Source organism: Oryctolagus cuniculus, chromosome 4, assembly GCF_964237555.1.
Source record: "Oryctolagus cuniculus chromosome 4, mOryCun1.1, whole genome shotgun sequence".
NCBI lineage: Eukaryota > Metazoa > Chordata > Mammalia > Lagomorpha > Leporidae > Oryctolagus > Oryctolagus cuniculus.
In genome coordinates, this window is record NC_091435.1 from 93,468,620 (window position 1) to 93,488,237 (window position 19,618).

General features: G+C 44.4%; 1 protein-coding gene across 4 annotated transcripts in view; it reads right to left on the reverse strand.

The window, feature by feature from the left end:
- Nucleotides 1-19,618, reverse strand: part of PARL (presenilin associated rhomboid like) — a 50,397-nt gene extending 30,779 nt beyond the window's left edge. Inside the window, exons 1-4 of one of the 4 annotated variants that reach the window (XM_002716489.5) lie at nucleotides 19,439-19,618; nucleotides 8,587-8,782; nucleotides 7,125-7,265; nucleotides 4,302-4,350 (exon numbers count right to left, since the gene is read on the reverse strand). In XM_002716489.5, coding sequence (XP_002716535.1) covers nucleotides 4,302-4,350; nucleotides 7,125-7,265; nucleotides 8,587-8,782; nucleotides 19,439-19,557 — 505 coding nt within the window. In that variant the 5' untranslated portion in view covers nucleotides 19,558-19,618. The remainder of the gene's footprint in view (nucleotides 1-4,301; nucleotides 4,351-7,124; nucleotides 7,266-8,586; nucleotides 8,783-19,438) is intronic. The other 3 variants (XM_051818881.2, XM_051818882.2, XM_051818883.2) reach the window with 3 other exon arrangements.

Sequence of the window (19,618 nt, forward strand, 5' to 3'; positions counted from 1 at the left end):
GAGAAGTTGGGACAGCAGGGTCAAGGGTCTGAGGTGTAACAGGCCTAAACACTAAAGCCGGCAAACAATACGGACTCACAGAAGCATCGGGGCAGTTTCCTTGAGCTCTCTCTCCCCATCTTCCTCTTCCCTGTCCTCTCTTAGGTCAGAAACAATAATTTAGCTGGTTCTTTCCCCTTCCTTTACTTCAATCCCAATATGGTAAAGTCAGCACTCCGCTAAACTAACATGGACACCTGGCGAGCATCTCAGCCCTGAAAGACAGAAAGGCAGGAGCAAATACTCTCCTTACAGGCTGCCTGGGGACCTCCTGGACAGGCTTAAAAGCCCTCCAGAACTAAGCAACAGAACAGGAAATTTGCTGAAATGTCAAATCACCAGGGGCTAGTCTAACTGAAGAATTCTACCTTGCACTGAAATTTAGGGAGATATTTTTATGTAACAATTAATGAAAAAAAAAAATCCAAAACCAACCAAACAAAAATATGATTAAAACCAGTTCTTTAGGGGCCAGTGCTGTGGCATAGTAGGTTAAACCTCCACCTGCAGTGCCGGCATCCCATATGGGAGCTGATTGAGTCCCAGCTGCTCCACTTCCTATCCAGCTCCCTGCTAATTGCCTGGGAAAGCAGTGGAAGATGGCCCAATGGGCTCCTGCACCTATGTGGGAGACCCAGAAGAAGCTCCTGGCTCCTGGCTTTGTACCAGCATAGCTTCAACCATTGTAGCCATTTGGGGAGTGAACCAGCGGATGGTCCACTCCCCAAATAAAACCTGTCTGTCTCTTCCTGTTACTCTGCCTCTCAAATAAATAAATAAATAAATATTTTTTTAAAAAAAGTTCTCTAACATATGTTTAAAAAGCGATTCCCAAGGAAAAGCTGAAATAACAGAACATGAAAAACTAGGAACTCCAGTTCCAGCATCAGCAATCAGGAAGGAGGTTTTTTAACCTGTACCATTGAACTCCACCTTAACAATAAAATAAATTGCAGGTATCCTTTACAATCTGAACTATTCTTATCCAAACCTAGGAACCAAAAGAGACAGGATAAATGTGAGACACTTCTATCTGAAAACTCAGGAATCAAAAACATCTTATAAAACACTTTGCTACCTGAGCTTAGCAATATCCAAAATCGTGACCTCAAAATTCAGGAGCCTTGTATTCAGAGGCAAGGAATCTTTGTTAAGTGTTTGGTGTAACAATAAGAAATTTTTGGGGGGCCACCATTGTGGTATAGCGAGTAAAGCTGCACCACCAGCATCCCATATGGGCACTGCTTCATGTCCCAGATGCTCATTCCAATCTAGCTCCCTGTTGATGGCCTGGAAAAACAGGGGAGATGGTCCAAGTACTTGGGCCCCTGCCATCCATGTGGAAGACCCAGATGAAGCTCCTGGCTTTGGCCTGGCTCAGTCCTAGCTGCTGGAGCCATTTGGGGAGTGAACCAGTGGATGAAAGAGTTTTCTGGTTCCTCCTCACTCTCTGTAACTCTGCCTTTCAAATAAATAAATAAATCTTAAAAAGCAAGCAAGCAAGCAAGCTTTTAACCCACCAGTGTTTCCACGCTCCATTGTCTAGGTATGAATACTACATAGCAAAGCAGCATGCTGGTCTCACAGAGCTTTGAACTCTCTGGGCCAGAACTCGCCAAATGCAAAAGAAAAAAAAAAAATCTATTATCCAAGGAAAGAAAGTGGGACAGAGTGACATCTGTCACCCCAGGAATCTATCCTCAATTAAAACCAGGAGCTGAGCCAACCTCACTGAGGATCAGTCTAAGAGAAGCAATTGGAGTGCTAAGCAAGGCAAGCTGGACTAATAGGCGCCTCTGAAAGGAGATAAGGTATTAACAAAAGCATCTGTTTACTCTTGAGAATCTCAGTTTCTAATTAATTGATCATCAAGCATCAGTAACAGATATTACAAAGCTAAAATCACCACTACAAGAATAAATTATTCCTTATTAAGAGAAATCTGAGGTGACACCAAATAGCCCAAAGGGCACTTCCTTAGTTCTTAAAAGTAATGGAGACAACCCAACAATAGCAATACATCATCAGTGGACTATTCATATTTACATTCAAAGCACTTTACATCCACGTTGCTAGTTAGATCACAAGATCTCTCCCTCCACTGCTAAGCCTTACATGCTAAATGACTGAAGTGATTTAAAAAGGAAAAAGCATAGGGAATTCTGACTTTAATTTACCTCTGAATATGAACTTCTTTGAAAACATTTTTTAAAAAGATTTATTTATTTATTTGAAAGGCAGAGTTACAAAGAGGCAGAAGCAGAGAGAGGTCTTCCATCCACTGGTTCACTCCTCAAATGGCCACAGTGGCCACAGCTGGGCCAATCCAAAGCCAGGAGCTAAGAGCTTCTTCCAGGTCTCCCACGTGGGTACAGGGACCCAAGCACTCGGGCCATCCTCCACTGCCTTCCCAGGCCATAGCAGAGAGCTGGATTGGAAGTGGAGCACCTGGGACTCCAACCAGTGCCCATATGGGATGCCAGCACTGCAGGCATCAGTTTTAACCTGCTTCATCACAGTGCCGGCCTCATGAACTTCTTTGAATAAACTACTTTCAGGCATGAGAAAAAGTGTTAAATTCTTATTCCAGACTTCTTCATATATTAAATGGTATAATATCTTTACCACTATAAAAAAAATTGAGGTACCATCTAATCGTGAAATGCTTTGAAAACACTGAATGAAATCAAAACTTTGCTACTTTAAGAAATGCTAGCGCTGTGGCATAGTGGGTAAAGCCAGCATCCCATATAGGCACAGGTTCAAGTTTTGGCTGCTCTACTTCCAATCCAGCTCCCTGCTAATGTGTCTGGGGAAGCAGTGGAAGATGGCTCAAGTACCTGGCCCCTGCACCCACGTGGAAGACCCAGAAAAAGCTCCTGGCTTAGGATTGGCCCAGCTCTGGCTGTTGAGGCCATTTTGGGAGTGAACCAGTGGATGGAAGATTTCTCTCTGTAACCCAGCCTTTCAAATAAATAATAATATATCTTTTTTCAAAAAAAGGAAGAATGCCGTTAATTTTCATTACTTCCAGAAAATAAGCAAGCACACAAAACATATTAATCTCGGTGGAAACAGATGTGCTACTATAGCACTATCTTTGAAGCCATCATGTATTATTAAGACCCACTGATTAATTAATTCTAGTCTTAGGTATGGCAACACATTTTGAAAAATCTCACCCACTTGGTTCAAGACCCACACTCACCCACTCAACAGAGTTTAATTGAATGGTTTTACTAAGGGCAGGTATGTGCTAAGTGCTACAACATGATGGAAAATCTCATCATTGTCCCCAAGACATTTACTTTCCCCTCCAAGTTGCTACATGTATAAGGCATGCTGTGTTATAAATGATAAAAATTTCAATGAGTGTAGAAAAGAAAGCACTTCCTGGAGGAACCAATGTCTGAACCATAAGCCTGAAGGCTGAATCTTGATCCAGTAAGTTCAGAAAAATCAGGTCTTCCAGACTGAGGACAGTCTGAACGAAGCTTATCATCCTTTCTCCATTTAGGTAAGCAGAGAAAATTAAGAGTATGAACAAACCTAATCATACTTGAGAAAAAGCAGTATTTTGCTGTCTCTGGAAATACTTTTCTCCCATATACACAATTGTTACAGAAATTGCAAATCCATTTGCCAAAAATCCTCAAATAACTAAGTCTATAAAATACTGCACAAGAGTTTCCTTGAAAAGCTAGATCTGTCTTTTCACAAAAATTTTGAAAAACGAAAAATGATCCTGGTATCATGCATAGCATGCTTACATTTAAAGAGGGTTTTACCAACAGCACAATGGAATAGAGGACACTGCTCCAGAATGAGACAGACCTGGATTTTGAAACTCAGCTCTACTTCTTACCAGCAGTTTGACCTCAAAAAGTTCTTTCTCTCAAAGTCCATTTCCTTACGTGTAAAAGGGGAGTCAACTACCCCATTCTCAAACCTGTGAACTAGGGAGACAATGGGAATAAAGTATCCTGGATACAGAAGGTACTTAATGTTTCCTTTTGTAACAATTACTTGTAAGCTTTATCACAAGCTGGAATCTAAATTAGAAAGTAACTGCCCCAGGACATAGTGTAAACCTTTATGCTACGTTATTTCTCATACTATTACACTAGCCTAAAGGTACAGAGACTCTTTGCCTTCTAAACCACTGGTGATGGTGGTACAAAAGCCATTCCCTGTGACATACTGTACCTTTTGGTTTGATTTCTCTTCCCTTGAATGGCTAAAACGTGTAAGCTAACACAAACCTGTCACAGTCCGCTGGCCATCACTTAGGTTATTCCACCACTTGTTAATCTAAAACAGAAGGAAAATTGCACATCATCGTGTGAGAAATGCTTTCAGGCTAGGAAAAAGAAACTACAGAAAGGAAATGCTTCTGTATAAAAGTCATACTTCTTATCTGTAATAATCACTGGTGCCCAACAGAGATCATGAACGTGTGGCAGAACGGCAAAGGCATGCGTTTTATCATCGGACAGCCTACATCCTCTGCCTAGATCTACTGATCAGCTCCAGAACCTCAGACACATTCCATCTAAATTTCAGTTCCCTGCTCTATGAAGCATGATAACGATGGCTAGCAGCACTGTTGTGAGGACTAGCAACTAGCACCTAGCCACACTCTCTGATACACACAGGTACACAGGTGATTATTCATGAAGGTCCTATCGAGCTTTAAAATTCTGTGGCTGGCCAGCGCCATGGCTCACTAGGCTAATCCTCTACCTTGCGGCGCCAGCACACAGGGTTCTAGTCCCGGTCGGGGTGCCGGATTCTGTTCCGGTTGCCCCTCTTCCAGGCCAACTCTCTGCTGTGGCCAGGGAGTGCAGTGGAGGATGGCCCAAGTACTTGGGCCCTGCACCCCATGGGAGACCAGGATAAGTACCTGGCTCCTGCCATCGGATCAGCGTGTTGCACCGGCTGCAGTGTGCCGGCCACGGCGGCCATTGGAGGGTGAAACAACAGCAAAGGAGGACCTTTCTCTGTCTCTCACTCTGCCTGTCAAAAAAAAAAAAAAAAAAAAAAATTCTGTGGCTATTTTGTATTAAAATTGCTATTATATTCCAATATAATACCAGTACTAAAGTTTAGAAAAAGGGAGAGAATCCTCATTTTTCAGGGACTCCCCTGAAGTTTTTAATGGATAAAATATGCCTAGAATCTGCTTCACAATGATGCAGTAGTGGCAAGAAATAGAAAGGGAAATAGATGAAAAATGAAACTGGCAATGCATTGGTAACCACCAAACTGGAGGGGAACAGTTCATTACACTGTTTTCTTTGTACCTTCCTCATCTGAAATTTTCCGTGAGTCAAGTTCTTAGACTAAAAAAAATTCTAATTATGAAATTGAACCACACTTGTTATAGGAAAAAGATCCAAGGTAAAAAATATGCACATAGATCAATACATATCTGATTTGACCTTTCTAATTATAATTAAACTGTATATGAGCTCCCAGCTTTATTTACTGCATATGTAGTGGTCTGAAAGGGGTTCCTAGGACTACAATTTTCTGTGTATTTTGTGCATCCATATGAACTGTTTCATTTGTTCTTTAATGGACATGCTAAAAATTTTAGTTATCATAATAACCTAACATTTAAGTCTATAATAAATAAATGTATCTTTAGATGAAGATTATGTATATCATTTGTGCTATTTATCACCATTCCAAATAAGTATTTGGGTATTAAAAATTCATAGTGCAGAAATGTGCTGGAAACCTGTAGCTTTTTACAGGATCCAAGATTATGAGAAAAGTTGGTTTTGCTATCTATTTACTATCTTACTATCTTTATTTTTACCTAATAAAAATCTCTAGCAAGTTTCACCTGCAACCACTGTTCTTCTGGCAGAAAACTTCTGCAAAACAAACAGGGCTCATGTTTGTTGAATATGTCATGGGGAAACGAAGAGAAATGAATCCTCCTCCCTTAGAGGAACCTCAAGCTATCACAAGTGAAAAGAAAATCCAAGGCATCCTTCTGAGGCTAGCTAGCCAGAATTACATTGATCCTAGGAAGGGAAAAAGCAAGGACATCAATGCTTTCTCCAAGCTGGAAAGTAATCGTGTCACAAAAAACAAAGGGGCTTGAAAACCAAACAGCCATGAAACCACCTATTAACCTCTGGCCTCAGGGCTCATTACGTATTGGCAAGTAAAATATTTATATGTCTTATCTAAAAGGAAATTTTCTAAAAATCAGTTGAGAGAAAAGAGGGCCATCAACTGTATATGAAGTATTTGTACCTTTTCCTGATATCCCTGAGTACAACTAGAAACAACAGTGAGTATTTACCAGAGATATGTCAACATGTCACTGGGATGCTTCTTAACATCCACTTGGCAAACACATATTCTGACACACTCCTGTGACTCTAATACGTACCCTAAAACAATCCAGCAAAGTGATGCAAGCACAGCAGTGGACCTTAAACTTTAGCAGGGCTAGGATGTGCCCCAATATAAAAGTGTTTAAAACTATCTTCGGTGATTTTTGATGCACAAGAGTAGAGGGACAACATTCTTGGAATACCATCAAGTACCACACAGCCACACATACAAAATAGTAATACTTACTCTGATGAAAGGACTGTAAAAAAAAAGAACATTAAGAGCGTTGATTTTACATCTACTGATCAAATGTTGCCGTTAACTGAAAACACCTCATACAGTGATTATGAGAGGTTGGGAAGGAAGGGTAGGACAGAGGGGAGATGGAGCGAGGCTGGGTAAGGGTACCAGACACAGTCACACAGAAGTAACAAGTTCTAGTGTTCCACAGCACAGTGGGGTGACTGTAGTTCACAATAATGTATTATATACAACAAAGAATTGGAAGAGAGGGGATGGCAGGCTCCAAACAAAGACAGAATGGAAATGTGAATTGCCTGATCTGATCTGTTTACACTGTATATCTGGGTTGAAATATTGTACTGTACTCCATAAAAATATGCATCACATTAAATAAAAAATTTTTAAAAATTAAAAACATGATAAAAATACCAATAACCAAACTTCAAAAACTGACTGACTGGAATAAGGAAAGTAATATTTATCTTTACCTCCTTTCTGAAGTCTCCTTCTTTTTGTGGCCTTATGCTATCCAACCAATCAGCTTTTATACCATCAAAATAACTCTGGACCCTGGATTTCAGTGATTCATACTGCCAAATAGCAGCTGATCCAAATGCACAGCCTGTAAACTATATAAAATCAGGCATGTTACAAGATAAATTTAAAGGGGAAATAAATCTCTCTATATACTTCTAAGGATAGTATTTTCACCGCTTTTTACAAACAGAAGGAACACCTGGCATCATGAAACATATAAGGGTGAAAAGAACATTTTACTATTTCCCATTTTATTAACTTCACCTACCTTGGTGCCTATTTCCAGCTACAAATCTTCAAATAAAATTCAAAATACCAACTTAGTATCACTTGAAATGCTATACCAAATATAAAGCTCCTAAGTTTCTTTTCCAGGGCTTATGTAACCGAGCTAGATTCTAAAAGCAGTTATTCAAGAAGCAGATATTTGGCCTAGTAGTTAAAACATCTGCCTCAGGGGCCAGCACTGTGGCGTAGCAGGTAAAGCCACCACCTGCAGTGCCAGCATCCCATAAGGGTGCCAGTTCAAGTCCTGGCTGCTCCACTTCTGATCCAGCTCTCTGCTATGGCCTAGGAAAGCAGTGGAAGTGGATGGAGGACCGAGGACCTCTCCCCTCTCCCCTCTCCCCTTCTCCCCTCCTCCTTCCTCTCTGTAACTCTGCCTTTCAAATAAATAAATAAATCTTAAAAAAAAAAAAAGACACCTGCATCCCCAATCAGGGTATCTAAGTTCGACATCCAGAGCTCCAGCTCCTGATTATAGCTTCCTTTCTAAAAACAAAGATTTATTTATTTTGAAAGTCAGAGCTACAGAGAAAAAGAGACAGAGAGATCTTCCATCTGGTGGCTCACTTCCAGCCAGTGCTGGGCCAGGTCAAAGCCAGGAGCTTCATCCAGTTCTCTCACGTGGGTGGCAGGGGCCCAGACACTTGGGACATGTTCTGCTTCTTTTTCCAGGCCATTTGCAGGGAACTGCATCAGCAGCAGAACAGCCAGAACACAAACTGGCACCCATACAGGATGCCAGCATCACAGGTGGCAGCTGTACCCACAATGCTGGCCCCTGATTACAGTTTCTTGATAATGCAGACCTTAGGAGATGGAGCAAGTAATTGGGTTCCTGTCACCCCCAAGGGAGACCTGGGTTGTATTCCTGGTGCTCAGCTTTGGCCTTGACTCTTCCCCAGTTGCTGAAGGCATTTGAGGAGCTCTCTCTCTGCTTCTCAAATAAATTAACTGAAGCAATTACTCAACTCATATTCTGTAACCAGAATTCATGAGCCCAGCTATGTAGACAGATCCTTTTGATCCCCTTCCACCCATCCTTACATTAAGGGAGCCAATACTGTACAAAGAGTTCTTTAACACTGCACTGGTAGCAGGGTAAGGAACTCTAGTGATGGACACTCTTACCCCAACAGTAAAAAATAACGGTTTCACAAGAGTCCTTATAGGATATGGAGATGGATAAAATACTGTTTCTTCCACAGGGGGAATCAAAGCACTTCTCTTGTATGTTTCGCCACTTGTCCCTGTGTCTGATCTTCGAGGTTCAACCTTCCTCGGTGCTTTTCTGAATCCAGATTTTTGCTGAATAAAGAAATTAAACCTATGAAGGAAAACAATGGATTAGAAATGAAATGGCAACTTGTAAACATCAAACTCTACACGTATGCACTTGGTTTCCATCATCATCATCTCAGATTACTCTTATGCTACAGTCCAAAAAGACCCAGGAATCCTACTCCTAGCTAGGATTCAAGTCACATTTAACCTTTCTGGAAAAGGTAAGAGATAAACTAAGGCAACTTCAGAAGGTACTTGTCTGAGCTACTATTATCAATCAACAAAATAATTTGTGTTGAGACCAGTGTTGTGGCATAGTAGCTAAAGCTGCCGCCTGCACTGTCGGCATCCCATATCAGCGCCAGTTTGTGTTCTGGCTGCTCCACTTTGAATCCAGCTCCCTGCTAATGGCCTGGCAAAAGCAGGGAAGGATGGCCCAAGTGTTTGGGCCCCTGCACCCGTGTGGGAGACCTGGATGAAGCTCTCAACCTCAGCCTGCCTCAGCCCTGGCCCTTGCAGCCACTTGGGAGTGAACCAACAGATGGAAGATATCTCTTTGTTTCTCCCTCTTTCTCTTTGTAACTCTTTCAAATAAATAAATAAAACTTTCTTAAAAATAATTTGTATCTATCCTCCACACAGACTCTGCAATCTTCTAAAAGTACTGGAGAACTCTAAGCTGTAGGTTTCAATCAGCACAGAATGGCTGTTACTTTGTTTAAAGTTTGGTCAATTTCTAAAACAAATATTTATCTTTAAAGGCATCCCAGGTTCAAATAAAAATTTTTTATAAATACTGGCCATTATAATTGACAACTTCTTTCAGCTCTCCATTTATTTGATTGTTTTGATTCCTTTATAGCCAGGCCTCCTCAAAGCATCCGACATTACTCATCATGCCTCCCAGTTCTAAATTTTGTAAGACTGTATTCTCTACTTTTTAAAAGATTTATTTACTTATCTGGAAGGTAGAGTGACAGAGAAAGAGGTCTTATCTGTTAGTTTATTCCCTAAATGGTCACACTAGCCAGGGCTGGGCCAGGCCAAAGCCAGGAGGCAGGAACTGCATCCACCAGGGTCTCTGACATGGGTGGCAGGGGCCCAAGCACTTGGGCCATCTTCTGCTCCTTCTCAGGCACATTAGCAGGGAGCTGGATTCCAAGTGAAGCAGCCAGGACTGGCATCAGCACTCTGATAAGGGATGCCAGCATCACAAGCAATGGTTTAACCCACCGTGCCACGAAGCTAGCCCCTGTTCTTTCAGTGCAAGTATTCTACTCTGTCACTGAGGTTAAAAATCTAGAAGTCATTTTGGAGTTCTCTCTCCCTTATTCTTGCATCCAATTAAAAAACAACTCTGTCAAGCAAAAGTATTTCCTTCACTCCTAGACTAGATCCTTATCTTCTGCCTGGATTACAGTAGCAGCTTATTCAACTTCAAACGCTTGAACACACTGTGTGTTCTCTTCCTCACCACTTCTCATCAGACATCCAGTAGTTCCTCAAATGTCCTCTCAGAGGGCCAACAATCTCTCCTTAACTCCTATTCCGCTTCCCTGTCTAGCCTGGAATACACCACCACTTTCCAGTAGACAGCCCCACATCCAAGGAGGCCCACTGCAAACTCATCCTGCACACTTGTATTAAACACAAAGCTTCCCTCGCTCTGCATAAACCCCACAGGAATTTTTCATCACCTCAGCAAACACAGCACACATCCCTTAACCCTGCCCCCTCTTTTCTCTGGCCACTTCCTCCTGCCACCACCGTAAATCCTCTCTACACATCTTACACTGACTTCCTATTGCAGTTCCTGCGACCTGCCTTGCGGTGTGACCTCTGACAATGCTGCTCTTATTCTGGTACCTGTTCCCCTTTGTTAACTTTCATGTGCCCTTCGGAATTCCGTTCATAGTGTAATCTCCTCCTTGAGGAAGTCTTCCTGGCCTCTCTCAGGCTAAGTAGGTCTCCTTTGCATCCTAGAACTCTTTGCACTCTAAAGCACTCCTAGAGCTCAATTACTGTCCACGCCTCTATTACATTACAATTTTGGATTCACTAAATCTCTACCTCCAAGTCCAGTCCCCAATAAAGGCCAATAATTTCCTGTGAGTAGGAGGGGTCAAAAATAAAGTTCTATTTTGAATAACTGAAAGTAAGATAGCATTATTCACTAAGATAAGGAATACCAGAGGCGTCAAAATGAGAAACTGGAAGATGAGCAATGAACAATAACTTGCTTTATTCTTATCTCTAAAAACTGCAACTTAAGTTTCCATCAATAGGGAATGGATAAATAATGGTACATGTGCACAAAGGAGTACTATTTTTGGCCCCAAAAGTGGGGTGGTTCTAAGAAAAAAATTTGATCACACACCACAGATAACTCTCAACATTGTGAGCCAAAGAAACAAAACACAAAACAGCACATAACACGTGATTGTGTGAGTTCCAAATGTATATACAGTTGGAGAACAGATACACCACTCTGTTAGGATGAACATCAGAACAGTAATTGCCTGAAGTGGGTGGGGCTTGACTGGAGAGGGGCAGGACAGAACTTTCAGAGATGCCGGAGGTACTCTTTATCATACTGCAGGTAATGGTCACACAGGTGCATGCATTTATTAGAATTCACAAGCTGTACACTTAGTATGTGTACATCTTACTATCTACAAATTATATCTGATTTTTATCACTAAAAAGATGCATATAGAACATAAATCTAGAATTTATACTTCCAAATTAAGGTCATTCCTTTTAAAGAAATCCATTTGGGGAAAATTATCGAGTTATTCAAACACTGCTGGGGCCAGCGCTGAGGCGTACAAGGCTAAACCTCCACCTGCAGTGCTGGCATCCCATATGGGTGCTGGTTCAAGTCTGGGCTACTCCACTTTAGATCTAGAACCATGTTAATACACTGGGAAAGCAGTGGAGGATGGCACAAGTTCTTAGGCCCCTGCACCCACTTAGGAGACCTGGAAGAAGCTCCTGGCTTTGGCCTGGTCCAGCCAGGCTGAAGTATTTCTCTGTCTTTCAAATAAATAAATCAATCTTAAAAAAAAAAAAAGTGTTACTGTTGCAGTAAATCTTATAAATGAGTATCTTTTAGCAAACTCTGATTAATAGCTAATCCCAAATCTACCCCCAATGCTTTCCCCTTGCCTGTGTTGCTAGAGGCTAGGAAAGAGTGATACCTGTCCAGCCTGTGGTTGAGTGGCCACATCACACAGAACTTTGGTCAAAAGTGACTTAACAATTTTTAGAAGCCTCTTGGAAAGCTTTTGCTTACCCAATAAAAATGAACATACCACTCACATCACACACACAAATACATCTTTCTGCCTTGAATAAGGATGTAATAACTAGGACTGACAAACTATGTATAGCCTGCAGAGTGGCTTTGATTCCCAAACTGCTCCTGAACCATTTTCAAATAGCAAGTGTCAAGAAGCTGATTCCCCACTCTTCCAAGGTTACTTCTACTTAAATTAGAATGGCTTATCTACAGATTAATCTCAGCTGATTAGGTGACACAGAACTACATACAACAGCTCCCCTCAGGTCCCAGCATCTTTACTCTCCCCCCTTTTCCCTAACAGTCCCCTAGAATTTCCAGGCATTTGATTTGGAGGTGCAACAACTCATCACTGGCTAAAGACAATCCACACATCCCATTCCCTGGCCACTTCAAGGGATTCAAGAATGGGAATGTGTCCCAGCTAAAGCCAATCTGATCCAATGAAATCATTTTCAGTATTTCGCTTGTGATACTGGAAAAGAGGATCTTTCCTACTGGATTTGAACCTAATATACAACCCCAAAAGCTGATGGCAATCAATCATCTTATAACCACAAGGAGACAGTATACTGACAGACCAAAGCCAACACTTAGGAAGCAAGGACAAACCATGGAGAAATGGGGTTCTGGTGACAACTGAGACACTGGATCCCATCTCACTAGAAGCCAGTCCTACCTCTGGACTCTTCACCTGCATAAACCAGTAAATGTCTCTAATTGCTTAGGCTGGTTAGCTTGGGTTTTCTGTTGGCATATGATGCCTTTCAATGTAATAATTACAATCATTATATGACAAGGTACATTATCTTTCTTTAGGGAGCTTTTAAATTTCTTAAAAGAAAAAGTCTCTAAGTGAAAATGTTTAAGGTCTAACTCACAGGTTAAATTAATTAGCTCAAAATGAGTTTATTAAATGGATAAAGAAATTATCTACCTGAACTAAGGTAGGAAAACAGGAAGTGAAGCAACACAGTAAGATGGAGGGGACGCAGGAAAAGGGTCCTTTGAGGCCTTCAACAACCATAAAGGTGGAACTGCCTTTGAGTTCTGTTGCTCCAGTCCTTTTACAATACTAGATTTCTGGAAGCAATCTAATGTACTCCAAGTGGGACTACCTCATGAATACCTGAGTTACCACTAACCACACAACTGTTTTTTTTTTTGTTTTTTTTTTTTTTTTTTTGACAGGCAGAGTGGACAGTGAGAGAGAGAGAGACAGAGAGAAAAGTCTTCCTTTTCCGTTGGTTCACCCCGCAATGGCCGCTGTGGCCAGCGTGCTGCGGCTGGTACACTGCACTGATCCGAAGCCAGGAGCCAGGTGCTTCTCCTGGTCTCCCATGAGGGTGCAGGGCCCAAGCACTTGGGCCATCCTTCACTGCCTTTCCAGGCCACAGCAGAGAGCTGGATTGGAAGAGGAGCAACCGGGACAGAATCCGGCACCCCAACCGGGACTAGGGGCGCTGCAGGCGGAGGATTAGCCTATTGAGCTGTAGCACTGGCCACAACTGTTAATTTTTTAATATGATCCTATAACTTATTTTTTTGACAGGCAGAGTTAGAGAGAGACAGAGAGAGAGAGAGACAGAGACAGAGACAGAGAGAAAGGTCTTCCTTTCCGTTGGTTCACCCCCCAAATGGCTGCTATGGCCGGCCCTGCGCTGATCCAAAGCCAGGAGCCAGGTGCTTCCTCCTGGTCTCCCATGTGGGTGCAGGGCCCAAGCACTTGGGCCATCCTCCACTGCACTCCCTGGCCACAGCAGAGAGCTGGCCTGCAAGAGGGGCAACCGGGACAGAATCCGGTGCCCCGACCGGGACTAGAACCCGGTGTGCCGGCGCCACAAGGCAGAGGATTAGCCTAGTGAGCCATGGCGCCGGCCTGTAAAGGTTTTATTTATTTATCTGAGAGGCAGAGTTACAGACTTACAGATAGTGAGGAGAGAGAGAGAGAAATGTCTTCCATCCGCTGGTTTACTCCCCAAATGGCCACGACAGCCGGAGCTGAACTGATACGAAGCCAAGAGTCAGGAAGTTCTTCTGGGTTCCCCATGTGGGTGCAGAGGCCCAAGCGCTTAGGCCATCCTCCACTGCTTTCCCAGGCTATAGCAGAGAGCTGGATCAAAAGAGGACTAGAATCAGTGCCCATATGGGATACTGGTGCCGCAGGCAAAGGACTAACCCGCTGCACCACAGTGCCAGCCCCTGTGAACTGCTTTTAAGAGAAAGGGATATTGGGGCCAGCATGGTGTCGTAGAAGGCTAAGCCTCCACTTACAGCTCCAGCATCCCATCTGGGTTCTGGTTCAAGTCCCAGCAGCTCCACTTCTGATCCAGCTCCCTGGTAATGCACTTGGGAACACAGTAGAAGGTGGCCCAAGTACGTGAGCCCCCTGTACCCAAGTGGGAGACCTGGAAGAAGCTCCCGGATTTGGCCCACCCCTGGCCATTGCAGCCATCTAGAGAGTGAACCAGAGTTGGTAGATCTCTCTCTATATATAAAATAAATAAATAAATCTTTAAAAAAAAAAAAAAAAAGAATAGGGGATAGGGCCGGCACTGTGGTACAGCAGGTAAGGCTGCTGCTTGTGGTCCTGGCATCCCATATGGCCCCCAGTTCAAGTCCCCAGGCTCCATTTCCAATCCAGCAGATGGCCCAAGTCCTGCACCCTTATGGCAGACCAGGAGGAAGCTCCTAGCTCTGGATAGGCCCAGCTTTAGCCATTGCAGCCATTTGGGAAGTGAACCAGCAGATGGAAGATTCTTGTCTCTCCTTCTCTCAAACTCTGCCTTTAAAATAAATTAATAAATCTTTAAAAAAAATAGGGGATAAAAACAATGCAACTTAAATATTCATACAGGTCAGCACTAATTTGTTACTGAAATTTTGCATTATCAACAAATTGAGCAGAAATGGCAAGAAATGACAGAGACAACATGTGTCTAAGCATACACAACAGATTAGATTAATCTCACTTAAAATATAGGGATGGGTATCTGCTGCAATGGTTAAAATGCCTCCTGGAATGCACTCATCCCATATCACAGTGCCTGGGTCTAAGTTACCACTTCCTGCTAAGTTGCACCCTGAGAGACAGCAGGTGATGGCTCAAATACTTGGGTCCCTGCCACCCACTTAGGAGACATGAATTGAGTTCCAGGATCCTGCTTTCTGCCTACTCAGATCTGAGCTTTTGAAGTCTATTTTTAAAAAATTTTTTTTTCTTTTTTTTTGACAGGCAGAGCAGACAGTGAGAGAGAGAGAGACAGAGAGAAAGGTCTTCCTTTGCCATTGGTTCACCCTCCAATGGCCGCCGCGACCCACACGCTGCGGCCGGCGCACTGCGCTGATCCGATGGCAGGAGCCAGGTACTTATCCTGGTCTCCCATGGGGTGCAGGGCCCAAGCACTTGGGCCATCCTCCACTGCACTCCCTGGCCACAGCAGAGAGCTGGCCTGCAAGAGGGGCAACCGGGAAAGAATCCGGCGCCCTGACCGGGACTAGAACCCGGTGTGCCGGCGCCGCAAGGTGGAGGATTAGCCTAGTGAGCCACGGCGCCGGCCCTATTTTTAAAATTTTTTTAAAAAGTTATTTATTTGAAAGGCAGAGTTACAGAGAGAGAGGAGGCAGAGTGAGAGAGAGGTCTTCCATCCTCTGGTCCACTCCCCAAATAGCCACAATGGCTAGGGTCAGGCAGGAGCCAGGAGCCAGGAGTTTCTTCCAGATCTCCCATGTGGGCAGGAGCCAAAGGACTTGGACCATCCTCTGCTGCTTTCCTAGGCACACTAGCAGGGAACTGGACTGCAAGCCGATCAGCTGGGACTGGTACCTGTAAGGAACACCAGCACTGCAGACGGCAGCTTAACCCACTACGCCGCAGTACCGGCCCCTGTTGAAGTCTTCTGAGGAGTGAACCAGCAGACGGAAGAACTCTGTCCATTTCTCTCTCTCTCTCTGCCTTCTGAATAAACAACAAAAAAATAGTATATACATATTTAGGGGAAGAGAGAGATTTTTCCATAAACCCTTAATCCATCTTGGGCTAATGAATGGTGAATTAAGGAAAATTAAAATAGCTGATTTACTGACTAATCAAGTATCCTACTCAAAGATATCTCACTCTGAAAATTTAAGCTCTGTACATGTGCTACCATCAACTATTTTCTATCCTTGGATAGTTTGTTTTTTTTTTTTTTTTGACAGGCAGAGTGGACAGTGAGAGAGAGAGAGACAGAGAAAAAGGTCTTCCTTTGCCGTTGGTTCACCCTCCAATGGCCGCCGCGATTGGCACGCTGTGGCCGGCGCACCGCGCTGATCCGATGGCAGGAGCCAGATACTTATCCTGGTCTCCCATGGGGTGCAGGGCCCAAGCACTTGGGCCATCCTCCACTGCACTCCCTGGCCACAGCAGAGAGCTGGCCTGCAAGAGGGGCAACCGGGAAAGAATCTGGCGCCCCGACCGGGACTAGAACCCGGTGTGCCGGCGCCGCAAGGCGGAGGATTACCCTAGTGAGCCACGGCGCCGGCCTATCCTTGGATAGTTTTACAAGTGCCAAATTATGCAGGTTTCTACTTTCACGTCTAAGCCATGTTTTTTAGAAGTGTTGCCAGAAGCTTAATAACTACTGTATTTGAAGAACCTAATGAGATTTTCTCCTTTTTAAAAAGATTTATTGGTTTGAAAGGCAATGCAACAGAGACAGAGACAAAGAGATCTTCCATCCACTGGTTGGCTCCCAAATGTCCACACGGCAATTCTGGGCCAGGCTGAAGCCAGGAGCCAGAAACTCCACCTGGATTTCCATGAGTGGCAGGGGTCCAAGTACTTGGGCCATCTTCCTCTGCCTTCCCAGGTGCATTAGTAGGAAGCTAAATCAGAAGTAGTGACCTGCAGTGGTAATGCCAGCTCCCTGTGCTTTTTTTTATAAAAGGTCAGATAGTAAATATTTTAGTCTTTGTGGCCTACTAAAATTTCCCTCATATATTACTGTTGCTTTACAATCCTTTAAAAATGTAGAAACAATTCTTGGCTGCAACCACTAAAATGTCACTTTTGAACATTCCATACAAATAGCAAGCTTTTCAAACGTTAGACTAATCAACAACACGCCTATTTCTTGCTCATTTGTTACTTCAGATGGTCTTTAGGACAAAGCTTCCCAGAGGCTCATTAACATTAGCTTTCTTTGGCTTCCTCTCCCTAAACCCAGCACAATGATATATCTACAAATCCAAAATTGAACTGTGGCTTCCTAACAGACATACTCATCTTACCCCTCAAACCAGCAAACTCAAATGGGATTTGAAGTAAACAATGAAATCACAACTGAAATGTATCCCATCTCCACCTCACATCTTCCTTCTCTCAGGAGTTTAGGATCAGTGCCTGAAGCTCCACATCATGGTGTAAAAGATAAAAACACCCAGGGGCCAGCGCTGTGGCATAGCGGGTAAAGCCACCAGCTGCAGTGCCAGCATCACATATGGGTGCCAGTTTGAGTCCCGGCTGCTCCACTTCTGATCCAGCTCTCTGCTATGGCCTGGGAAAGCAGTAGAAGATGGCCCAAGTCCTCGGCCCCTGCACCCACGTGGGAGACCCTGGCTCCTGACTTCAGATCAGCTCAGCTCCAGCCGTTGTGGCCATCTGAGGAGTTGAACCAGTGGATGGAAGATCTCTCTCTGCCTCTGCCTCTCTGTAACTCACCTTTCGAATAAATAAATAAATCTTAAAAAAGAAAAAAAAAGATACAATTACCAAAGTTTTTCACAAACCCCTGATAAAATTTACTTGGAGTATTTTAAGAGCTACAGGTTCTGGGGCCAGCATTGTGGTGCAGTGGGATAAAGCCACAGTTTGCAATGCCAGAATCCCATATGGACACCGGTTTGAGTCCGGGCTGCTCCACTTCCCATCTAGCTCTCTACCTATGTGCCCAGGATAGAGCAGAGAATGGCCCAAGTCCCTGGGCATGGGAGACCCAGAAGAAGCTCCTGGTTTCCGTCACTGTGGCCATTTGGGGAGTGAATCAGTAGATGAAAGATCTCTCTCTCTTCCTGTCTCTCCCTCTAACTCTGCCTCTCCAATAAATAAATCTTTAAAAAAAAGAAGAAGAAATACAGGTTCTTCCACTCTTCCCACTCTCCTAATTCTGATCTCATGGGATTGGGGTGGGGCCCGAGAAATAAGGTACTCTAAAAGTATGGAGTCTTTTTTTTTTTTTTTTTTTTTTTTTTTTTTTGACAGGCAGAGTGGATAGAGAGAGAGACAGAGAGAAAGGTCTTCCTTTTGCCGTTGGTTCACCCTCCAATGGCCGCCGCGGCCAGCGCGCTGCGGCCGGCGCACCGCGCTGATCCGATGGCAGGAGCCAGGTGGTTCTCCTGGTCTCCCATGGGGTGCAGGGCCCAAGCACTTGGGGCATCCTCCACTGTACTCCCTGGCCACAGCAGAGAGCTGGCCTGGAAGAGGGGCAACCGGGAAAGAATCTGGCGCCCCGACCGGGACTAGAACCCGGTGTCCCCGGCGCCGCTAGGTGGAGGATTAGCCTAGTGAGCCGCGGCGCCTGCTTCGGAGTCATTCTTAAAATCAGGCAATGGAGCCACCATACTGAAGCTTCAATCTTTCACCATTGCTAGCCCACTGCTGATAAACACTTCATGTTCCTTGCTACCGTAAATGAGATGGATTCCTGGAACCTATCTAACCAAGACAGAAGGTGAGAGTTGAAACTTTGAATTAAAGATCAGGAGCAAATTCTTGGGCAGATAAAGGATTCCTCTATCAATTTAGAACTGGATTATCCTAAGGCGAAGTCATCACATACAGACCACTCGCCACACGGATTCTACTCGGGAAAGCTCGGATAGTTTTCTTTCCAAATATTCTGGAAGCCAAAAACTCCAGGGTCTCAATCCTTCAACCGAAAAGTCTCTCCTTCGACTTTGCAAGAAGCAAAGCTGTGTCCTCCTTAGCTCTCTAAACACTATTAGAACTTGGCTGTGGTGCAGCGTTAGGATCAGAGTGATAGGGATTAAATTCTCAGCTCTGTCTTTCTCCCAGTCGCACAAGTGCTTCGCTTTAAAGAATGGGCTCTCTCTATATTTTTCTCTCAGGATTCTGAAGTGTAGCACGCCAGCCGCCTGCACAGGTTGCTTCCCCCATCTCCGCCCTCCCCACGGGAAAGGGGAGAGCGCAGGCTCGCGGAAGTCTGGGTCGGAATGGGCCAGGGAGCGTCCCGGCCCGGGACAGAGCGGCGCAGCGAGGAGTGACGGACGGCAGGCGAGGAGGAGGAGGAGGCAGGCGAGGAGGCGAGTGAGCTGGAAGTAGCTCGAGAGGCCCGAACCGCCTCCGCCCCACGCGATGCGCGGCCACAACTCGGGGGCCTAAAGGCTAAACGCCATTACCTGCGTCCGAGCAGCCGCGGCGGGGCCAAGGCTGTAGTGAGTTCCTCGGGGCTGCGGCCCCCCAAAGCCCACGCCTGGCCGCAGCCCCAGCTTCTCTGTGCCCAGCCTCGCCACGCCATCTTCCCAACCTCTGCCCCACCATGGCCCGACCTTACCAACCCCAGCCGCGGAATCACTTCC